The 19,448-nt window shown below is 41.8% G+C and overlaps 2 protein-coding genes across 11 annotated transcripts in view; both read right to left on the reverse strand.

The window, feature by feature from the left end:
- Positions 1–2,060: 2,060 nt before the first annotated feature.
- LOC139820179 (uncharacterized) lies at positions 2,061–9,220 on the reverse strand. Its single transcript, XM_071790245.1, has 4 exons — positions 8,757–9,220; positions 7,280–7,426; positions 7,093–7,191; positions 2,061–7,017 (listed from the first exon to the last, which is right to left on the reverse strand). Exons 1-4 carry the CDS (start codon positions 8,949–8,951, stop codon positions 3,346–3,348), a joined length of 4,113 nt encoding a protein of 1,370 aa, XP_071646346.1. The 5' UTR covers positions 8,952–9,220; the 3' UTR covers positions 2,061–3,345.
- Positions 9,221–11,472: 2,252 nt separating this feature from the next.
- Positions 11,473–19,448, reverse strand: part of LOC139820217 (ras-related protein Rab-37) — a 145,565-nt gene continuing 137,589 nt past the window's right edge. For 6 of the 10 annotated variants that reach the window (XM_071790390.1, XM_071790420.1, XM_071790396.1 and 3 more), the window contains exons 2-7: positions 17,557–18,433; positions 17,068–17,178; positions 16,471–16,579; positions 14,568–14,678; positions 13,784–13,925; positions 11,473–13,512 (exon numbers count right to left, since the gene is read on the reverse strand). In XM_071790390.1, the coding sequence (XP_071646491.1) occupies positions 13,395–13,512; positions 13,784–13,925; positions 14,568–14,678; positions 16,471–16,579; positions 17,068–17,178; positions 17,557–17,820 (855 nt within the window). In that variant the 5' untranslated portion in view covers positions 17,821–18,433 and the 3' untranslated portion in view covers positions 11,473–13,394. Of the gene's footprint in view, positions 13,513–13,783; positions 13,926–14,567; positions 14,679–16,470; positions 16,580–17,067; positions 17,179–17,556; positions 18,434–19,448 lie in introns of those variants that run through there. The other 4 variants (XM_071790374.1, XM_071790364.1, XM_071790368.1 and 1 more) reach the window with 2 other exon arrangements.

Here is a 19,448-nt window from a genome sequence, read left to right on the forward strand (position 1 = left end):
TGTTTAATCCATGTGTCGCCACGGTGTACACGTGTCGTGCGGTATAATCACGCCCAGAGCGGTAAGGAAAGCGCGCGAGGCGTTTTGTATTAAAAATCCCCGAGCGCCCGTCGTATATCCGCCGCTGTGTGCAGATATACCGCATAATGCGTTAACAGCGCGCTGCTCACCTGACATCTGACATCGCGCACACACTCGTCCGCCCCACACGTGCACACGTTAACGCGTACCACGCACAGACGGACACGTGACTCTCAATGCACTCCGGCGATGATCACACACGCGCACACACATACATACACACACACACGGTGTGTTGCGACACACACCAGACGCATGCAGATGCGAGGGCACTCGCGATACGAACGATCCGACGAGCGTGAGCGCGACGTTCGCGCACCTTTTCTCGTCATCCTATCGTGAAAAAGAAGGAAAAAAAGTAAAAAAAGAGAGAGAGAGAGGGAGAGAGAAATACTTACCCGACGTGTTGTCACGAGATAAACTATGCGCGTACCCCGACCCCCCTCCTCCTCATCGCTAATTACTGTCGTTGTTAATGATTAAATTGTCGGCGTTACCGCAAGTACGATTATCGATATACAATTATTGTCTCTGAATTTAGCGAGTTGATACACTCTGATTGTAAGACACGACGCGGAATCGTGCAACGGTTCACTTTATATTTCTACATTAATATATACTTATAATAATAATAAAAATAATAATGATAGTAATAATACTCTAATAATAATATATACATAATATACATATACTTAGTGAGAGACGGAAGTTTTCCATCCCGTTAATAAAAAAAAAAAGATATATAGCAAAGGAATATAAACAAATAAATAAATATATATATATATATATATTGATAAACTCGAAAAATGGAAAAAATAAAAAGTACGACATATAAATATATATATCTATATACATGTGTATAATAGTCTATAATTTTTCATATTGTTGTACGGATTTTTAAGTTTATATTAAAATGTTTTGTGCATTCATAAAAAAAGGAAGTACCAAATATTCGTGTGATAAATTATTTGCCTGTATCTACTCCTTAATCCCTGCCATATCCATGCGTGAACCTTTACCGTCGCCAAATATACCGTTATAAATATTACGTTATTGCCTTTCAATGTATCGCTCATAGGAACAATGAGACTCGAGACAAGTTTGAAAAATTGTTGATATTTAAATTGCAGATATACAGGTAACTCTCGAATCAATTAATTGATTCCGATTGTTATCGAAAATCGTGTTATTCGAGATTTAGAATTCATACCATTTTGGAGATCACGTTCCGTGCTATTGAAAACCGTGCAATTCAAGATTCATCTAGATCCATATAAAATTTGGTACCAAGGGATTAAAAAAGAAACCTTTGAAGAGTCAGTTTTTTATCGTACTATTCGAGCACTACTATGAACTTCGTGAAATTCAAATAGCATGTATTCGAGGGTTACCTGTATTTATATTTATATTTCACGGGATGCTGAGATAGCTCAGTGCCAGAACAATCGTTTATCAAACAAAAGATCCGGTTCGATTCTTGAAATTGTCATTCCGCATACAAGATATTAGGAATTTCGAGTGAGAAAATATTCAATTGTGATAGAAACAAAATACTAAGAACTAGGATTAAACAAGTGCGCTGTTACTTGGTGAAGTTTACAACCTCATCTAAAAATTGTAACTGTAATGAAATCAGGACGAAGCCAAGATCTGCAGAGGACGACTTTTCTTCAAGAGGTCAAGGCTCCACTCGGATTGTAACCATTGATGACGATGATCCCTTAATGAAGTAAATTAATATGAAACATAGTAACTTATAATTTAATATTTATTTACTTTTATGTACTTTTTGAAAATTTCCAAGTTCTATCCTGTCGCAGTTTCTTTTTCGATTGCAACAATTATTTCTCTTTTTTTATATTGAGTTACTATTTAAAATAGAATTATTTTATAAATAATCTCACAATTAGAGAAGAGAATATAATTGGAACTTTATCTATCTAACGATTAATCCCAGTAATTCAATAACAAGAATCAGCAATTCTTTATTTTCTTTTATTGCTATAATTCGTACATTCGAAATACAAGTATGCAGTTAGTAATAAAACTAATATAACGCATCGCGCTATGGTCAGAGAGGAAGATGGAAGAAAAGAATGAGAGGAATGGCAGACACGTAAGTAAACTGTCAAGTTAAGCGGAAACAAAACAACCGAAACGATAAAAGGAAATTCTTAATAAATACTGTTACATGTAAGCAAGATATTTACGATTTTTATTTGCATACCGTACATAATAATAGTTGTAATCATACCCAATATATCTTATAGTATAGATAAAGAAACCTAAACGATTCTTGCAGTATCCCCAAGGCTGTTATCGTTTCTATCGCTGCAATCAGACCAAAATATTGGGAAGCCTAACAAAATGTCGGTGACAATCGTTTAATTGTGCTTAAAATTATTCTATTTTTTTGCATATATACGGGCGGGGGGAGGGGGAATAACAAACATATACACACGTAAAAGTCGCGAGACGGTAACATGATGCACGTGCAGCACGTGAACAAACGTTTAAAAGTTTAATCTCGTGGGAAAATCGGTCACGTAGACATACCTGACCGCAGCGATCAACTTATAACTACACCGAGAGGCTGCCATGTTTCCTGAACTCACCATACATATATAGTTTATTCGATTCGATATTTACACACCTCATTGGTCGCAGTTACACAGTAGCTATATGAAACAGGTAACAAATTATTCGCGATAGTAAAAGCGATCATCGCTTGTAGAAGTATCTGCGAAAGGAAAGCCTGATCAACGTAATAATATGTACAGGATAATCAAATTTTAATTGCACACCCCAAGTATTTTAATCGTTTCTCAAGTTAGAAAAAATATTCTTTTCTAAAATAAACAACCAAGATATTTGAAGTGTGCAATTAAAATAACACACTTCCTGTATTTGAAGATAAAGTATTCGTCTTCTTATGGTTTCATTTAATCTCATGAAATTGTAGCTCAATGGTACTTGCAAGGATATACTTGCAAAAGTATACTTGCAAGAGTATACTTGATTTTACATATTGATTGTAAAGATTCAGAATTCATCTCAAGGTTTGGAATCCTATCGTAAGACAATATCGCTTGATCAAGGAAATCGATTTATCAGAATATTATGCATCAGAATGCTGGTCGACGCAGTCTCGGAAACATATCGCCTAAGCATTCGAAGAAAATCATGATCTGAGGTTTATCGATTTTTGTGGTTATAATAAAAAAAAAAAACCTTTCTTCCTGCTTGGCGCAGTCAATCCAGACTTTAATCAGCATCGTCGTGGAATTTGATATAGTGTATCTTCAGAGCTCTGTTATTAGGATACTTGACGTCACATAGCGGGCAAGTAGCTCCGATCGCGTCCTTCACTATGTAAGCGCCCAGATTGGTCTCTCTATGGAACATCTTGCTGTCGGCCTGGTACACTGTGTTGTGCACATTGGTGATATGGCTCATGATGGACTCCTTATTGAAGACGTGGCACTGCTTGCACAGCTTGCAGCTGTACATCACGTTATTGTAGGCCACTTCGAATTCCCTTGGCCGTTCGGGTGCCTTGGCCGGTGTCGGGAGCACCAGTCTGTCATTGCTCGACGCGCCGCTGCCGGCTTCGGCAGCTGCTGTCTTCTTGTGCTTGATCGTGAAATGCTGTCGCAGATTCGACAGACCGGGGAATTCCTTGAAGCAGATGTTGCATGAAAACTTGCCATCTTGAGTCGACATTGGAATGCATTCGGGCGTCAAGTCTTTTTTTACACGAGGTTTATGGACCGTTTGTTTGTGCTTGTACAGCACGCTCATATTGGGGAACATTTTCTTGCAAACGTGGCACATGACTGGCTTCCTTCTCTCACCGGCGAAGTCCATGGCGAAAGGCGACAGCTTGGCCTGCGAATTTTCACTTTCGAGGTCGAACTTCATGCGCTTCGTTTTCGGCTCGTCCTCGTACGACGATATTCGATTGCTGTTATACAGTTGTTGCTGCGCGCGCTGTTGGTTCTGCGATTCGCTACTGTGGAAGGAAAGTTTATGCCGTTGCAGAGACTGATTGCTCGAGAAGACCTTGCGGCAAAAGTTGCACAGGAACTGTGTGGCCATCGGTTTTCTGGCTAAGGATTGGAATTTGATCGAGGCCACAGCGGTAGCCTTGTGAAGCCTCTTGTGCTTCCACAGAACCTTCTTCGAACTGTAAGACTTGCCGCATACGTCGCAGGAGAATGTCTTTTGTATGTCGCTGAGAATAGGATTGGCCTTGTGCCATTGCATATGAGATGCCAGGGTCTCCTGATCGGGGAAAATGTTCGTGCAGAGTTCGCACTGAAGATCGTCGTTGGAGAAACTCTTCTCCGCCTTGTTACGAGCGCAGTGGACGTCCCACAGATGGGTCCTCAGCTCTGTGACATCGTTGAATTTGTCATTGCATACCTGACATTGGAAACTTCCCGATTTCGACGGTGATTGAGGTGGAGGATTTGGGAAAGACTTCCGTGCTCTCGCCGGTCGTTCTGAATTCTCACCAGACTCGACGCTACTAGATTCTTTCTGCGGTCCGTTGGCCGCCTTTTGATTGCCGAGTATGAATCGAGTGCTAAGACGCGAGTTTGCACGGTTGTGCCAGCCCTTGTGTATTTTCAAAGACGCTTCCTCGACGAAGACCTTGCCGCAAATGTCGCAGGCATAACCGTTCTGCGATTTCTCGAGGTGGGCGGTACGGAAGTGATAAGTGAAATTTGATTGGAAGACGAAACTCTTAGGGCACTGCGGACACTGCAGCATTGTCTTCGTAGAGTTGTGTTTAATTAACATATGTTGATCATATAGATCTTTACGCATGAACATACGCGAGCACTCGGTGCAATCGTACATCTTACAGTTTCGGTGAGCGATTTTAGCATGTCGCCGGAGATTAGCGTAATTGGATAGCACCTTACCGCACTCGCCACACTCGTGAATCTGCGTACCAGGATCCGAGATGGCACTAGTATTCACCGAATCTTTCTCGATCCTCACGTCCTCATCCAAGCTGCCGTATTCCATGCAGGAAACATTGGCGTTTCTCTCGTTCGGGTCGTCGATACCGTGATCCTTCATATGTATCTCCAAGGCGCCGGCGCTGCTGAACATACTGCGGCAAATGACGCACGAATATATCTTCACTTTGAGATGGAGATTCCGATGCTCGTTCAGCTCGACCCTCGTGGAGAATGTCTGGGCACAAAGGGGACAGCTATACTTCTGACTTGATATTCGCGAACTGATTCTCGACTTGACATTTCCTTCGTAAGCGTTGCGTTCCTTCAATGGCGCTTGAGCTGCATTCTGCGAGGTATCCTCGTGTTGCACTTGTTGATTAGCCTGCGTTGTTGTTGTTGGTGTTGTTGAGCGATGAGTCTCGTGATGTGTCAGGAAATCACTCGGCGATCGAAATACGGAAAAGCATACGAAACAAGTAAAATCCTTCTTTTTATGGTCGGCCGTGATGTGGTAGTGGAATTTCTTAAATACGAGGAACGTCATGTAACAATGTACGCATCTGTACAGGACTCTGCTTTCCGGATCTAATCGCATGCACATCTGCTTGTGCTTGACCATATTGGGCTGGTATCGATAGATCATGCCGCATAAATCGCAGGCATGATTATGCGCCGGATCGCCGTTCTTGTAAGGTCCTTTAATGATCCTCTCGGGAAGGCTATTTTTCGATGGCAACGGCGCCATCGGCTTCAGCTTGGGCGGAGCTCGCGTTGGCGACATCATCTCTTCGTACTGTTTGTCAGAATGCTTCGACAAGTGGCTGAGTAATTCCTTCCTACCAGGCATCGAGCGCAGGCACATGTTGCACGTGAAGTATTGTTCGTTACCATGTTTCGGTACAACTAGGGCGATCTTCATGGCGCACTCGAAGGAAGCTCCACAATGTAACTGATACATCGATCGATCTGGAAACTCCGTCAGGCAGGCGATACATGTATACGGTCTCAAATCTGGCATATGTTGACGTATGTGAGAGAGAGTGCTGCGTCGATCGTTAAACGTCTGTTCGCAAATGTAACAAGAGAATGTTTTCAGCTGACTAATAATGTCCTGTTGGACTTGCGTCAGCGGTGAGTCCTTTTCCATGCTGATCAGTTCATCTTCCACATCTTCAATCTCCTCGTCGTCGTTTTGCGATCCCGAATTGTCAATGCCGTTTTCTTTACTGTGGAACCGCTTCATGTGCTTCATGTACGTGTACTTGGAGTGCAGGAATATCTGGCAGTGATGGCACTTCTGCTTAAAAACACGCGTTCCTCTAAAATGGGTATGAGGACCGCGTCTCAATTTCTTCTTAGGCGGTCCGCCGGCCGCGTTAGACCTCTGCGTGGAATCGGCCTCCATGATCGTGTCCTCTGTCCCGCTGGCTGCCATGGGATTCAACAGCAACTCACTGCTATTCGTGGATTCTACTTCTATAGTACTGTAGCTATCGTCTTCATCCTGTGGCTCGCTTTTAATGGAACACAGAGCTACAGGATCCTGCTGATCCGCTTTATTTTCTTCCTTATTAGGTTCCTTCTCCACCGCAGGTGGGACTGGTTCAGGATCTTTGTTAGTATCATCGCTGTTATTTGTTACTTCTTGTACTGTCGCATCGCTCTTATTTGTTGCTTCTTGTACTGTCGCATCGCTCTTACTTGTTACTTCTTGGACTGTCGCATCGCTGTTATTTGTTACTTCTTGTACTGTCGCATCGCTCTTACTTGTTACTTCTTGGACTGTCGCATCGCTGTTATTTGTTACTTCTTGTGCTGTCGCATCGCTGTTATTTGTTACTTCTTGTACTGTCGCATCGCTGTTATTTGTTACTTCTTGTACTGTCGCATCGCTGGTATTCGTTACTTCTTGCACTTTCTCACTATTGCATTCATCGTTTTCCATTGTTTGAATTGGTGAATGCTAGAGAACAGACAATATTTACGTAGAGAAATCTTTTTTATCATAATAGTTTTAATATGATAAGATTATACTTACTGGTTGCTCCACATTATTGGTGATCTCTGAGATAGATTCTACATTATTATCTTCGTCCAAGTCCATTGGTTCATCCTTGATCGTGAATATTGGAATAACCTGCGAATATTGGAAATATATGAGAATACAAGAACATAACAGTAAAAATGACAAACTATTGTGTCCTAGTACATTTAAAAATACATACCGGAGGATTTGATTGCAACTGACTTGTCAGCCATTCTTGCAGTTTGTCCTGGGAACGCAGGCACGACTCCTTGTAGGTGTGCCATTGATTAACGCTCTTCACGCAATTTGCGCATATCAATGTGGACAACCTGTCGGTTGCTGAAATCTAAAAAAATGAAGCACATTATATAATCTAGGTAAAAATCTCGACAAGAATTTTAAATCACAAGTCAAATACACAAGATTGCAAATCTAGCTGAGCGTTTTGTTCTGTACTATACCACAATATAACCAGGTCTGCGTTTGGAAACTTCATTTGGGTGCACACCAGTATCGTTCTATTTTTGTTACTTACTAAAAATTGAACAAAACAAGGACACAGAACGACGCTGGTGTGCACCCGAGTAAAATTTCCGAACGCAGTCCAGCAGTGGCCGCTCTGTGTCGACACCTTTGATCTCCACGTGGAGGTCCACGTGACCATCCGTCACTTTAATATTAAAATTCAGGGCTGATTAGAAGAAGTAGTGGTAGTGCTCTATCATAAGTAATAATATAGTCACCCTTTTTCTTGAAAAAATAAGTGACTGCACTTAACATAACGTTGCTTTATTTTATTCGATTTTCAGGGATACTTATAAGTTGGCTGGTCATATGTGGGCACGTATATGTATGGTACGTTCCTGTCGCGTTGTATTTCATTGAATCCGAGATCATAAACAGAACCTGCGCCGCTGTATCTTAGCGACTACGTATTTTTTCGCAGAGTGCCACTACCAACTGGTTATATCGTGGTTCTATTATTATCATTTTTGGTTTCTTTTCTTCTTTGGAATTTTATACATATATCTGCTCCATCTCAAACGTACAAAATATTTAAAAAATTTGGAAGAGTAAATTAAAAATTTTAGATAAAATATGTTGCATCCTCTGCTCCTGACACACATGCCCACTCTCTTCAACAAAAATATTTAAATTAAATTTTGACTTATTTAATTTCCTGATTTTACACAATTTACAATATATTTACTAATGTAATGCTATATTTACTAATGTATAATGCTCACACTCTGATTTCATATTAACTGATATTGTTTACATTATCATGTCACATCTAAACGCCTTACTCTTACTCCATACTTCAAACATCTGAGACGACACGTATCTAAAAAGCATTTAAAATGCTTTGCTCGCTTATTCAACCGAAAATCAGATGCTGTAATTGCGTTTTAGCGCGAAGGAAAGATAAAGATTGAACAAGACGGAGTATGAGTAAAACGCGACTTGGAAGATACAGCCCCGACCGCGATGATTCTCAAGTCTGCGCCGAGTCGGCACCCGTCCGAACATAACCTCGAAACGCGTCGGGCGATGCACTCCGCCGAGACCTCGCCGCCCGCGGTCACGGGATAATCGGGCGGCCCTCGGGGACCGCGGGGAATCCCGTCGATGATTTTCACGAGGGGAGGAGCGCGAATCGCGCGAGTCGCACGCACCTGGATCGACAGGCAAGCCTGAATCTTGGCGGCCAGCGGCACGCGGTGGCCGGACGAGTCCTCCTTCTCTTCGTCCTCCTGCGTTGCGAACACCGAGGATCTAGGCCCGTCCGCGGAAAGGCACAGTCTGCAGACGTTCTTCACGTTCCCGAAGTCCGAGACGTTCTCCACCATCTCCACCACGTCCTCGTCCATCGTGCTAGGCTACTCTGATCAGGCGCGGGACGACACCACGACCACCAGGACGCCGTCGCCGACACCGACGCTACGTATCCCTCTTGCGATGAGAGCTCTCAGGTTAGGGACGCAAGCGTTTTGTTTGCGGCTAACGAGAAATCGGAAGTGGCCAGACTGTAGACTGTCCAGAGCCGCCAGAATGGCCTGCTCAAGTGCTCACTGATGGAGCCGGGAAAGAGGCGAGGAAGACACTGTTTCCGCGCGTCCAACTTGCCGGTGACGCACCAAGATGGCGCGACCGGACGCTCACGGTGGCGAAGCAAACCCGCGCTTCAGAGTCTCAGAAATGTCCCGTCAGACCCGATGTTGGGAGACGCTTTGTACCTGCGCGGCAAAAGGAACGCCGGCAAACGTTAGAACGACCCAGTTGCGTACGTAAAAGACTACTATTGTGTGTGAGAACAAGTATCATTAGATTGTATATAATTTTAGAGAGAGAATAAGAAAAAAATAATATAATGAGAAATCTCATATGAAATAAAGTTATACAATTTATGGATAGAAATAATTAACAATAATATGTGACACGACACATAAACAGGACACGATGGCTGCGTTCCTTTTGATGCTTTCAGCGCTGTAAGCATTATTCTATCTCCGTTGCACATTGAATATCAAATAGAGATGGAGCGACGCTTTCAGCGCTGAAAGCGTCAAAAGGAACACAGCTTATGTAATATACATGCAATCAATTAGAGAAATTGCCATTTAAAGTCCAAGCTGGATCTTGGTAGTCTAATAACAATATACATATAATTGACAATATTATTAGTAAACACAGGTCACATGAAATGAATTGTATGAAATCAGGAAATTAAATAATTCAAAATTTAATTTTTTTGTCGAAAAATGGACATGTGTATCAGGAATAGAGAGTGTGCTCAGTGCAATATATTTTATCTAAATTTTTTAAATTTACTCTTCTTAATTCTTTTTTTATATTTTGTGCATTTGAGATGGAGCAAATATATATACAAAATTCCAAGAAAAAAAGAGATAAAAGAACAAAATAAAACGTATATTATTACTAGGCTACGAAGATCCAGCCCGGACCTTTAATAGAAATAATTAATAATATTAAAAGAAATATAATTAAATGTATTCTATTGCGTGAGCAACAGACTTACCACAGAAATATCAATACTTTGATAAAAGGTAAAAGAATTTACTGTAGAAGATTTTATTAGTATTCTAAAAAATTCAAATTATATTATGAATATTTTATAAGTAGATATATAAGTATTAATTCAATAAATATTTTGAATAATTTAAGGAACACATTACGTGTAATTTTTATGCTTAATATAATATTTAATATATAAATGACAAAAAACGTAAGTAATTTGTGTGGTAACGTAAATAATTTACAAGGAACACTCTAGGCAATATCACGAGTCTGTCGAGATCGACCACGTGGTCGATGATTTACGTTACGCATATATCACTCTCCATTCGGAGTGATTTTTCCCTCGATTTCCAGGATTGATTTGATTCGCATGGTCATTTAGACTTTGCCCACAGATCCGAGCTCGACACGCTCTGTTCGTATACATTTATACTTACATATACATACACTTGATGAACGATCAACATTTTAGAAAGAAAAAAAAAAAAAAACGAGATGCAATGTAATTTAAAAACATGTTCATTTCTACCAACGTAGATTAACTTTAATTTCGGTTTAACTTACTTCTTCTAGTTCTAAGAATTAGAAAAAGATCAAAAGTAAGTTAAACCGAGATTAAAGTTAATCTGCATTGATGGAAATGGACATAAGAGGAATAAGATTTCAAATAAACTCCGATTAACTTAATTGCCAATTAAGATAATCGAAGTTTGATTAAGGCCACTTTGTGAGAACTGTACTGATATGCGTGACAGATGGAACAAGGTAGTGAAAACTGAAGCTTATTTTTTATTTATACATTATTAAATAATCAAATCAAATATTATAAAAACATATTTATGTATATATATATATATATATATATATAATATATATATTAAATTATACATAAATATATCATTTAAAAGAGGAACTCGCGCGTTAATTTAAGTATAACAAATCATCCGATTGCTTTATTTGTATCTCTTGCGTTTTGTTCCCTTTTTTCCCACCTAAAATTGAACGCTTGGAATGTATCTCAATGCGTGATTAATTGAGACCAAAAAATAAAAAAATTGTTAGGATCGATATAAATTTATTTTCCTATCAGCGATTCATTTGCGATGGAACTTTTTTGTTATGTTCGAGGAGATTGCAGAAAGAGGTCATTTTTAATAAAAACAACCAATCGATGAATTTTCTTTGTATTTTTAATCTCAAACACAAAATATTTCTATTTTCCATAATAACAGACAAACAACAGATAAAATTCAGCGTTTCTGTTTTTATTCGAGTTTTTACATCAAAACAAATTCTGCTCGCGAGAATTGTAGTGATCAGGATGGGAAATTAATATTAAAAAGGTATACATCGTACATTTGGTCGACTTTTATTTCATATATTTCTTCAATATACATTTGATACACGAAATTGTCATTTGTACACTGCAGGTAAGACAGATTGCATGTCATACATCAGGATGACACACGTGATATATTTCCTTCAATCTTCCGCCGACTCTAAAAATTCTTCATACGGATTTCCGTTCGCTATAAAATTAACGTTCAACGCTTGCGCGCGTCCCCGGTACTTCCGTTAATTCTATCGCAAAATAAGGACTTAGAAAAATCAAGAGTGCTCAAACGGTCCTTCGCAGTAACATCGATAGAGCTTTATTTAAACAGTGTTAAGCTTATTGACTCTTCAACGGACAGCGATCCTCAACTTTGTTTAGAACTTTGACATATAACGATCGATAAATTTCTTTGATTCCTACGTTACGTTGCGGATAACCATTCTCCCCTCGGTTAAGTGGCATCAGTATCTCTTTCTCTAATATTACATAAATATCAGTTTGTCGATTACAAAACATGCTCACGATCACGAATTCACAGATTTCTACAGACTGCCAACAGTGTCACGGTTAGTCACGAGTCGGTCCGAGGCAAACGGCATCCGACGAAGTATCATTGGTAGTAAACACCGTCTACTCTAAAAAAAGATTTCGCGGTTCGGTGATGACGGTGACGACGTTTTTGGACTCGTTAAAATTGACCGCTACCCTCCTTTCGTTTGCCTCACTTTCGTCTTTCAAAACTAGCAGTTTGTTTGGCGATGTTTATAGACGTGACGTTCTCTCGGCTGAAAAGAAGAAGAAAGAAAACAGGGCAAAAAGAGAGGAAGGCCTAAAAAGCAAGGGATTTTAGGAAAACCTGAGCGTGTTCGCACGTCACTCCGTTCGACAAAGACCGCGAATCGTTTTCACGTTCTTCCTACGAGATGTAGCTTCTCTCTCCCTTTTTCTCCTTCCCACTCTCTCTCTCTCTCTCTCTCTTTCTCTCTCTCTTTCTTTCTCTCTCTTTCGACACGCACTACTTCGCAACTTGGTACGTCGACCGAGCTTGCATTGGCATTTTATTCGCTCACGCAGGACGCAGGCACCACGAGAGAAATGCAAACGCGCCGAGCTATAACTCGTAACAAGCATATTGTATGCAAATCGAAGATTATTCGCGCTCCTTTGTTGCGAACAGCGAGCGCTAATGGAGCACAACGTAACGAACGATTACGGAATCGGTGTACGACAATCGACGTTACAACTTATGCTCAACGATCGTCTAATAATCGCTCCGGACGCTTAATAATACATATATATGTATAGGTATATGTACGCGGATGTGGCGTACGCGAAATTAGAACCATCAAGCTAAAGCCTTACCTACGGGGATATCCTGCGTGTGAAACTCTCTCTATCCTCTTAGAACTATTCACATTAATATACAGCGTGTGCGAGTAATCATTGACACATGTTTGCCTATAACGTTTAACAACAACTCCGCGTTTCCCCTGACGCTATGTCGCAAAAAAATTCAGCTCTCTGACCCTGATTATTCTAAGAGCGCAAGCAATTTCGATCGTAGGTACTCGTCGATCTTTCGCTATCGCGGTTTGCGTTAACATTTACGGCTCCCCGTTGAACGAAATAATGCCTCGCGTTTCCCGAAAATATATTGACCGCTCTCTCCGCCACCGCGGTTCCGATTCTGATTCACCCGACGAATCTGGATCGATCTGCCTGCGTTGTGGCTTATTCGCAAAGTTACTCTATGAATCGAGTATAAAATGTATATATACCGTCCCGCGACGAATGTTACACCGATGTTCTCTCCCGCGGAAATCAAATGAATGCCTGGCTCACGATATGGCAATTTCGCGCCGGATCTCCTCGCGACCAATGCGCGGTTCCAGTTCGCGTATCCTCTTAATTTAACGTAAAAAAAAAAAGGGAAAGCAGTTCAGGTTGTCAGGCAGCTGGAGTTGAAGCAGGAGCTTCGCTGCGACTGCTGACGCACGTAGTCCTGAACGTTGAATTTCGCCCCATCAGGGTTGTCGCTTTTTCTAGCCTTCAACTCTCTGAAATCAATCGGTGTCGTTTAGTTCTATCGATTTATCGTGCTGGTCTTCCTTTCAAAAATATACAAAGGACTTTGCAAAAACTCGATTAACTTTTATTTTAAGCTCATTTTTATCTGTTTTTAAAAAGACTTTCCCTCCTTTCGGAGGAACAGTTAAACTAAGATTGGAGTTAATCAAGCGTTAACGTGAAATCAACTAAAAATCAGTGCAGTTTCAAGCATCGTTCGTTCACACTATTCTACTTTCGTCGATTTTATCGAAACCGTACCGTGCAACGGCGAGAAACGCCAATTCGACATTGAGGCCAGTCTTGGCAGACGTTTCCATGAACGGCACTTTGTACTCCTGCGCTAATCGCTCGCCGTCTTCTCGCTTAACGGCACGGTCCGTTCCGCAGTCGGACTTGTTACCTGCAGTTTGATACAGCGACGAGAAAATAAATTACCACAAAATATCCAGCTTTTCCAGCTTTACCGAGGCTAATAGTGTTCTCGGTCGATGCGATCTGGACTGCCCGTGAGCAATTAAGGTCAATTTGCGTGAGCCGATAGTCCATACGATGTACATTCGGATCGAAATAGGATTTCAAATTAAAAGCTAAAAATTACACGTAAAATTGCGGACGGTCGAAAATATTCATATGCCTCTTACACTCATATCAAACGCTTTTTCTAGTCGAACGTGGATTCGCGAAGATTTGTCTTAATTGCTCTCCAAAGCGGGCCAAATTGCATTAAGCGGAAACGCTGCGAGTTGAATTTTATCTTTCCCGGAACCTGGATTTTGTTGGTTCTCAATCTCTTATTTAAATCGGATTCGATAGCTGGATGTATATCAACTTCGGACGCAATCTGACCGATGCTGCTGAAATCAAATTTATGTAGGTCGTCCAGATAGCTCTCCCGAGCTCTTATCTCCGCTAAACCATTATCATGACCGTTATTTCTTTTATCCTGCGCCGAAGATCGAAATCCCCATTTAAACGTGAGGATCCCAAGTGGGCAGAGATCTATCGTATCGGTACGGAAACCATAAATATAAACGCGACTCACCCAGCAGCATGATGACGACATCCTCGCTCGCGTGTTCCCGGATTTCGCTCAGCCAAGCCCTGATGTTGTCGTAACTCGTCTTATTCGTCACGTCGTACAGCAGCAAAAGCGCTGGAACACGCCAGTCGTGTGAATTGCTTCTTTTTCATTGACTACTTAATCGACTTTACGTCACGCGACGGTCAGAAGCTTTTTACGACGTATGTAAATGCATCCGTTTATACGTGTATGTCTTATACATGTGAAAGTTTAATACATTAAACGATAATCGAATTCAGAATAAAAGCGCAAAAATATTATAATCTGTGAATACATGATTTTCTCTCACTTTTGGACATTATTCGGGAACGAGTCTTATTATGTTATACTTAAATCTTTAGCTTATTTAATTTAAAATGCTTCGCGAATTGTAAAGTCAATTTTCACTTTTGCCTTAAACGCCTCAATTCTATAATGCGATCTCAATGGTCGCTATCTAATCTTCTAGATGGTTGACGCGTCTAATTATTGCGTCGAATTCACTCGACCGGAATGATTACTTCTGAAGTTGAGATGCAACGCAGCATTATTGTCGCAACAACTTTAGAACTGTCAGACGGATAAACAATGAGGTTCCCCCCTCAGACAATCTCCCCGTACTTCTTCCTCCGTATCTATATACGCGAATCGAGTTTGGCACCTGGCCAGAACTGGCGGAGCAACAAAATCGGGAACAACGGCTAGGGCTCGGGTTAGGAAGTTACGAATGGTTCATGCATTGTAAAGTCGAGTTCGCCGCGAGTGATGGCGGTAACGTTCCAAATTGATCATCTCAAGCCTGGAAACGAACCGACATTTCGAATTCGAATGTGAATAACCAAGTCGAGCAATTAAGATTTTCCCGGAGGCGCACCAATGTAACGCTGCTATTCTATGCTACTCGGAAAGTTCGTTACATGCACAAGAAGTCTCAAATTCCCATTCCCAAAATCAATTTGGTATAGATGAGTCCTTGAGAAAGACAGAAAAGAAGGACTAAACTCGAGTTCTACAGCAAAAGTTAGTTTAAAATTACCTATATTTATTTTTACACGTGCTCTTCATACACACATCTGACATTTCAAAATCAATTATAATATATTAATTAATTATATATAAATATAATTAACAATATTTAAATTGTTGAAAATTTATTAGAAAAAATATATTGGACCAAATCACCATTTTTTAATTACGGAAAAGTCGATTTTAATTCGATCATCGGATTCGCAAATTAAGAACAATTAAGAGGAGAGAATCTGGAATACTTTGCGCAAGGCAATTGACGAACAATAATCGGATTAAAATTCGCGTTTCGTAATTGCCGTAAGAGGAAAGCTCCTCGATTAAACCAAGCATGCATTAAATACCCGACGCTCGAAAGCGCGTTATCTCTCGCCGGGAGATATATTTCTCATTATTTTCCGCTGTGTAAAACGCGGAACCAGTAAAATGTATGCACGGCTTTGAGATCGTAGCGGCGTTTGCAATGCGAGAATAAAATAATTACGAGATATTGCACAACGTGTGGAGAATCATCACCAACAATCTCGTATTTATCGATAGCACGATGCTACTGTGTTAAACACGTTTTTATCAAGAATGTCGTCACGTCGCGATTATCCTAGTGTGTTAAATTAATTGCGATATATATGTATACCTACATATAATTTCCAAATGTAATATATTATATCGTATGATTTATCATGCTGTTTGCATAATACTAGCGATAAAATGAATATTTCAAATTAAAAAAAAATTAATATTAATTTTCCGTTAATTTTTGCTAATTTCAATTTCGATCCATTTGTTAATTTGTACTGGGCGAATATTCCGCGCCTTATTGAATCAAGGCAGATTTGTGACATGAAAGAAAAGAGTTTACCATGTGCGTCTCGGTAGTAAGCGTGCGTCACGCTTCGGAACCTTTCCTGGCCGGCTGTGTCCCATATCTGCAGCTTGATCGGCGTGTCGTCGACGGTGACAACTTTGTTCTGCAAAGATAGGAAAGACATTTCTATTGTATTTGTGTATTTTACTTAAATTTTTGTAACATCCCACGAAGGCCAGTCTTATAAATCACGAAGGTACCGTCGTCCAATGTGAGCAACATACAATTCGTTGTTATAGAGAATCATTAATGGAAAGTTCATCGGCACGAGAGCATTCTCTGTTAATCGCGTATGCACTGTTAAATTCGTAGTGTCAAATTATATTCAATTCGAGTAATTTTTAATCATTCTTATAGATCGCTACTGCTCCTACTAAAAAAATATATCGTTAATTTAACTAAAACAATGTAAATTTAACAAAATCAATAAAGTTAACATAATACTGTTTTATGTTAAAATAATAAATTTCGACACACATGGTAGTTGAAAATAATAAAATGTTATTATGAATCAAGGTATTGGTTTAAATTTCATCCTTTAATATTTAATACTTAACAGTGAATAAATACAAGATAACCCTAAAGTCTCACCCTAAAGTCAATGCCGACGGTCGTTATGTAGTTTCCCGCGAGGAAGCGGCCGTCGCGGAAACGCGTCAGAAGACAGGTTTTCCCAACGCCGCTGTCACCGAGTAACATCACCTGTATCGAGCAACGATTGTTCAAATAATCGTTTCATTCTTATTCCAGCTCGCTCATCTGTTCGCGTAATTTTCAAATCTTAATTCCGACCGAACTAATTCGACAGAAGAGATAAAAAGAGAAAGCGAGGTAATATGGCCTACTAACCATCCAAATTTAAAAATACGCCACAGTTTCCAAAAAGGGAGTAAGATACATTAAAATTAAAATAAAAAAAACAAAAGAAAATTAATAAGATTACAAAAAGCGATCACGTCCGAGGGATTGGTCGCGCTCGGCGAGCGAGAGAAACAAGAGAGAACAACGAAATGCTGGCCGTATCCTCGCGTGAGATGAGCGAGCGCGCTAGGAAGCGGGTATCAGGGGGCAAGGTAGGACCTTGAAGAGAAGGTGATCAGGTGGGGTGTGCTGGCCGGCGGAATCGACGCTATCGCGCGAGGACTGGCGTCTGGTCGGGCCCGTGATATCCTGGGGCCTGGTGAAGGCGGTGGACGTGGCGGCCGGCGCAGCGACGGGGGTCGGCTGGGCCGGGCCCCGTGCGGCCGGCGCGGACCAATCGGCGCCGATCGAGCCGCCGCTGCCGCGCGTGCCGTATCTGCTGCGCCTCGACGCGTTGCGTAATGTTTCCTCCACGGCGCTCATGGGCCCCTGCTACCGGGAGCACCAATTTGCTCTTCTTCTTCTCGGCCACTCCTCGTCGTCTCGTTGCGCCTCAGCGTCGTCGTGCTCGTGCTTGCGCCCGTGCTCGTACTCGTCGTCGTCGTCGTCGTCGTCGTCCTCCTACTCCTTCTGCTTCTCCTTAGGACGACACGCCGAGGTCACTAAACCTCTCCCCGGACTCGCGAGCGCCCACTCGATTCGTTTCGCTCGTTCGCTCGTATGTGTTACGTATGTACGTACGCCGCCGTACGTGCGTGCGTGAGTGCGTACGTGCGTGTCTGCTTCCTCTTCTCGCGTTTCTCCTTCTGCCCGGAGTCTCCTCTCCCTTCTCGCGTCGCACCGCTCCGCGTCCCAAGCGGTTCTCCTCTTTGCGTTTACGGCGGCGAGAGCCCCGACGTGCCGACGAGGTACGGGACAGGCGATCGAGTGAAAGTACGGTCCGCCGTTCGAATCGTGCAAATGCGATCTGGCACTTTCGAGGAGTCCTTACTTTAGCGGGAACGAAGCGCCCGCGCCGTGCCGGCGCGATCGAGTGAACACTGGGAAAATTCCGCGGAACCGTCCGGCTGCACGATGAGTCACGGAATGCAATCACCTAAATTGGTGCAAATTTCCAAGATAATTCTCCATTATACATATACTATTAGCATAAATATTTCTGCTATAACCAGAATAGAGAAATGTAACGTTATGTTATCAAGAGCGAAAATTTTGAGAAACATTTTTTATCGCGCTTGGTGTTGTCCGTGCGCTTTGGACACGCAATCAAATATTGTTAAAATAACATAAAAAGCCCGGTTACACATCGCGATGGAGCACGCGTTTGTTCAACGCGCAACGTGGAGCGATCGCTAATCGGAGTAAGATTGGAAAATTTTTGCGCTGTAAAATTGCTCTGTCACCGTGAATAGCCGCGCGGCGCTTGAATGGAGGCCGGCCGGCCCATCGGCTTTACATTGCGATTTCGCGAATATTGAACGGAAATCCAGTCGATGAGTGCAAAAGGAAAAGTATTCTCTTTGATCTCTGACGCGTTAACCATGTGAAGCCGAGCCTGGTTATTGAAATATCCCGACATTTGACGAACTGGAGTATAATTCGCAGCGTCAGGCGCCGTCGGTGGACAGCAATTTGCACACAGCGAGCGACGGATTGAACTGTCCGGAGTGCGTCACGACCAGTTACGTAAACGTAAGCGCGAGGCGGCTTTAATGAAACACAGGAATGTCAGTCACAGTCGCGTGCAACGAGCTTCCCAGGAGATCGAGATCGATCGTGACGCGATTAATCCATTCGGAGGAGCGCAGCACCTGACGAATTTCGTTCGCGTTGAGTGTGTATAAAAATGTGCGAGATTATCGCGTCGTAAACGACGTCAGCTTCGACGTAGATTTCGCGAAGGATTAAATCTTCGTCAGAGACTTAATCCCTCGTACAGCTGACGTCTTTCGCCGTGTTACAGCAAAGCTAGATCGAAACAATTACAGGCCCGTTGCGGTGTATAAAGCACTTGGCCGCGATAATGAATTGCCTCGCGCGTAAATCGAGAGCGGAAACGGTCTTTGTTTCTCGAAGGAAACATCACTAATGGATACTCGGCGGCCTATAGC

This window comes from Temnothorax longispinosus, chromosome 1 (genome assembly GCF_030848805.1).
Source record: "Temnothorax longispinosus isolate EJ_2023e chromosome 1, Tlon_JGU_v1, whole genome shotgun sequence".
NCBI lineage: Eukaryota > Metazoa > Arthropoda > Insecta > Hymenoptera > Formicidae > Temnothorax > Temnothorax longispinosus.

Excerpts from the sequence above, each read along its gene's own strand:
- LOC139820179 (XM_071790245.1), bottom strand. The coding sequence starts at position 8,951 with ATGGACGAGGACGTGGTGGAGATGGTGGAGAACGTCTCGGACTTCGGG. Across the intron at positions 7,192-7,279 it reads AGTTGCAATCAAATCCTCCG|GTTATTCCAATATTCACGAT; the intron begins GTATGTATTTTT and ends CAATATTCGCAG. Across the intron at positions 7,018-7,092 it reads CCAATAATGTGGAGCAACCA|CATTCACCAATTCAAACAAT; the intron begins GTAAGTATAATC and ends TCTGTTCTCTAG.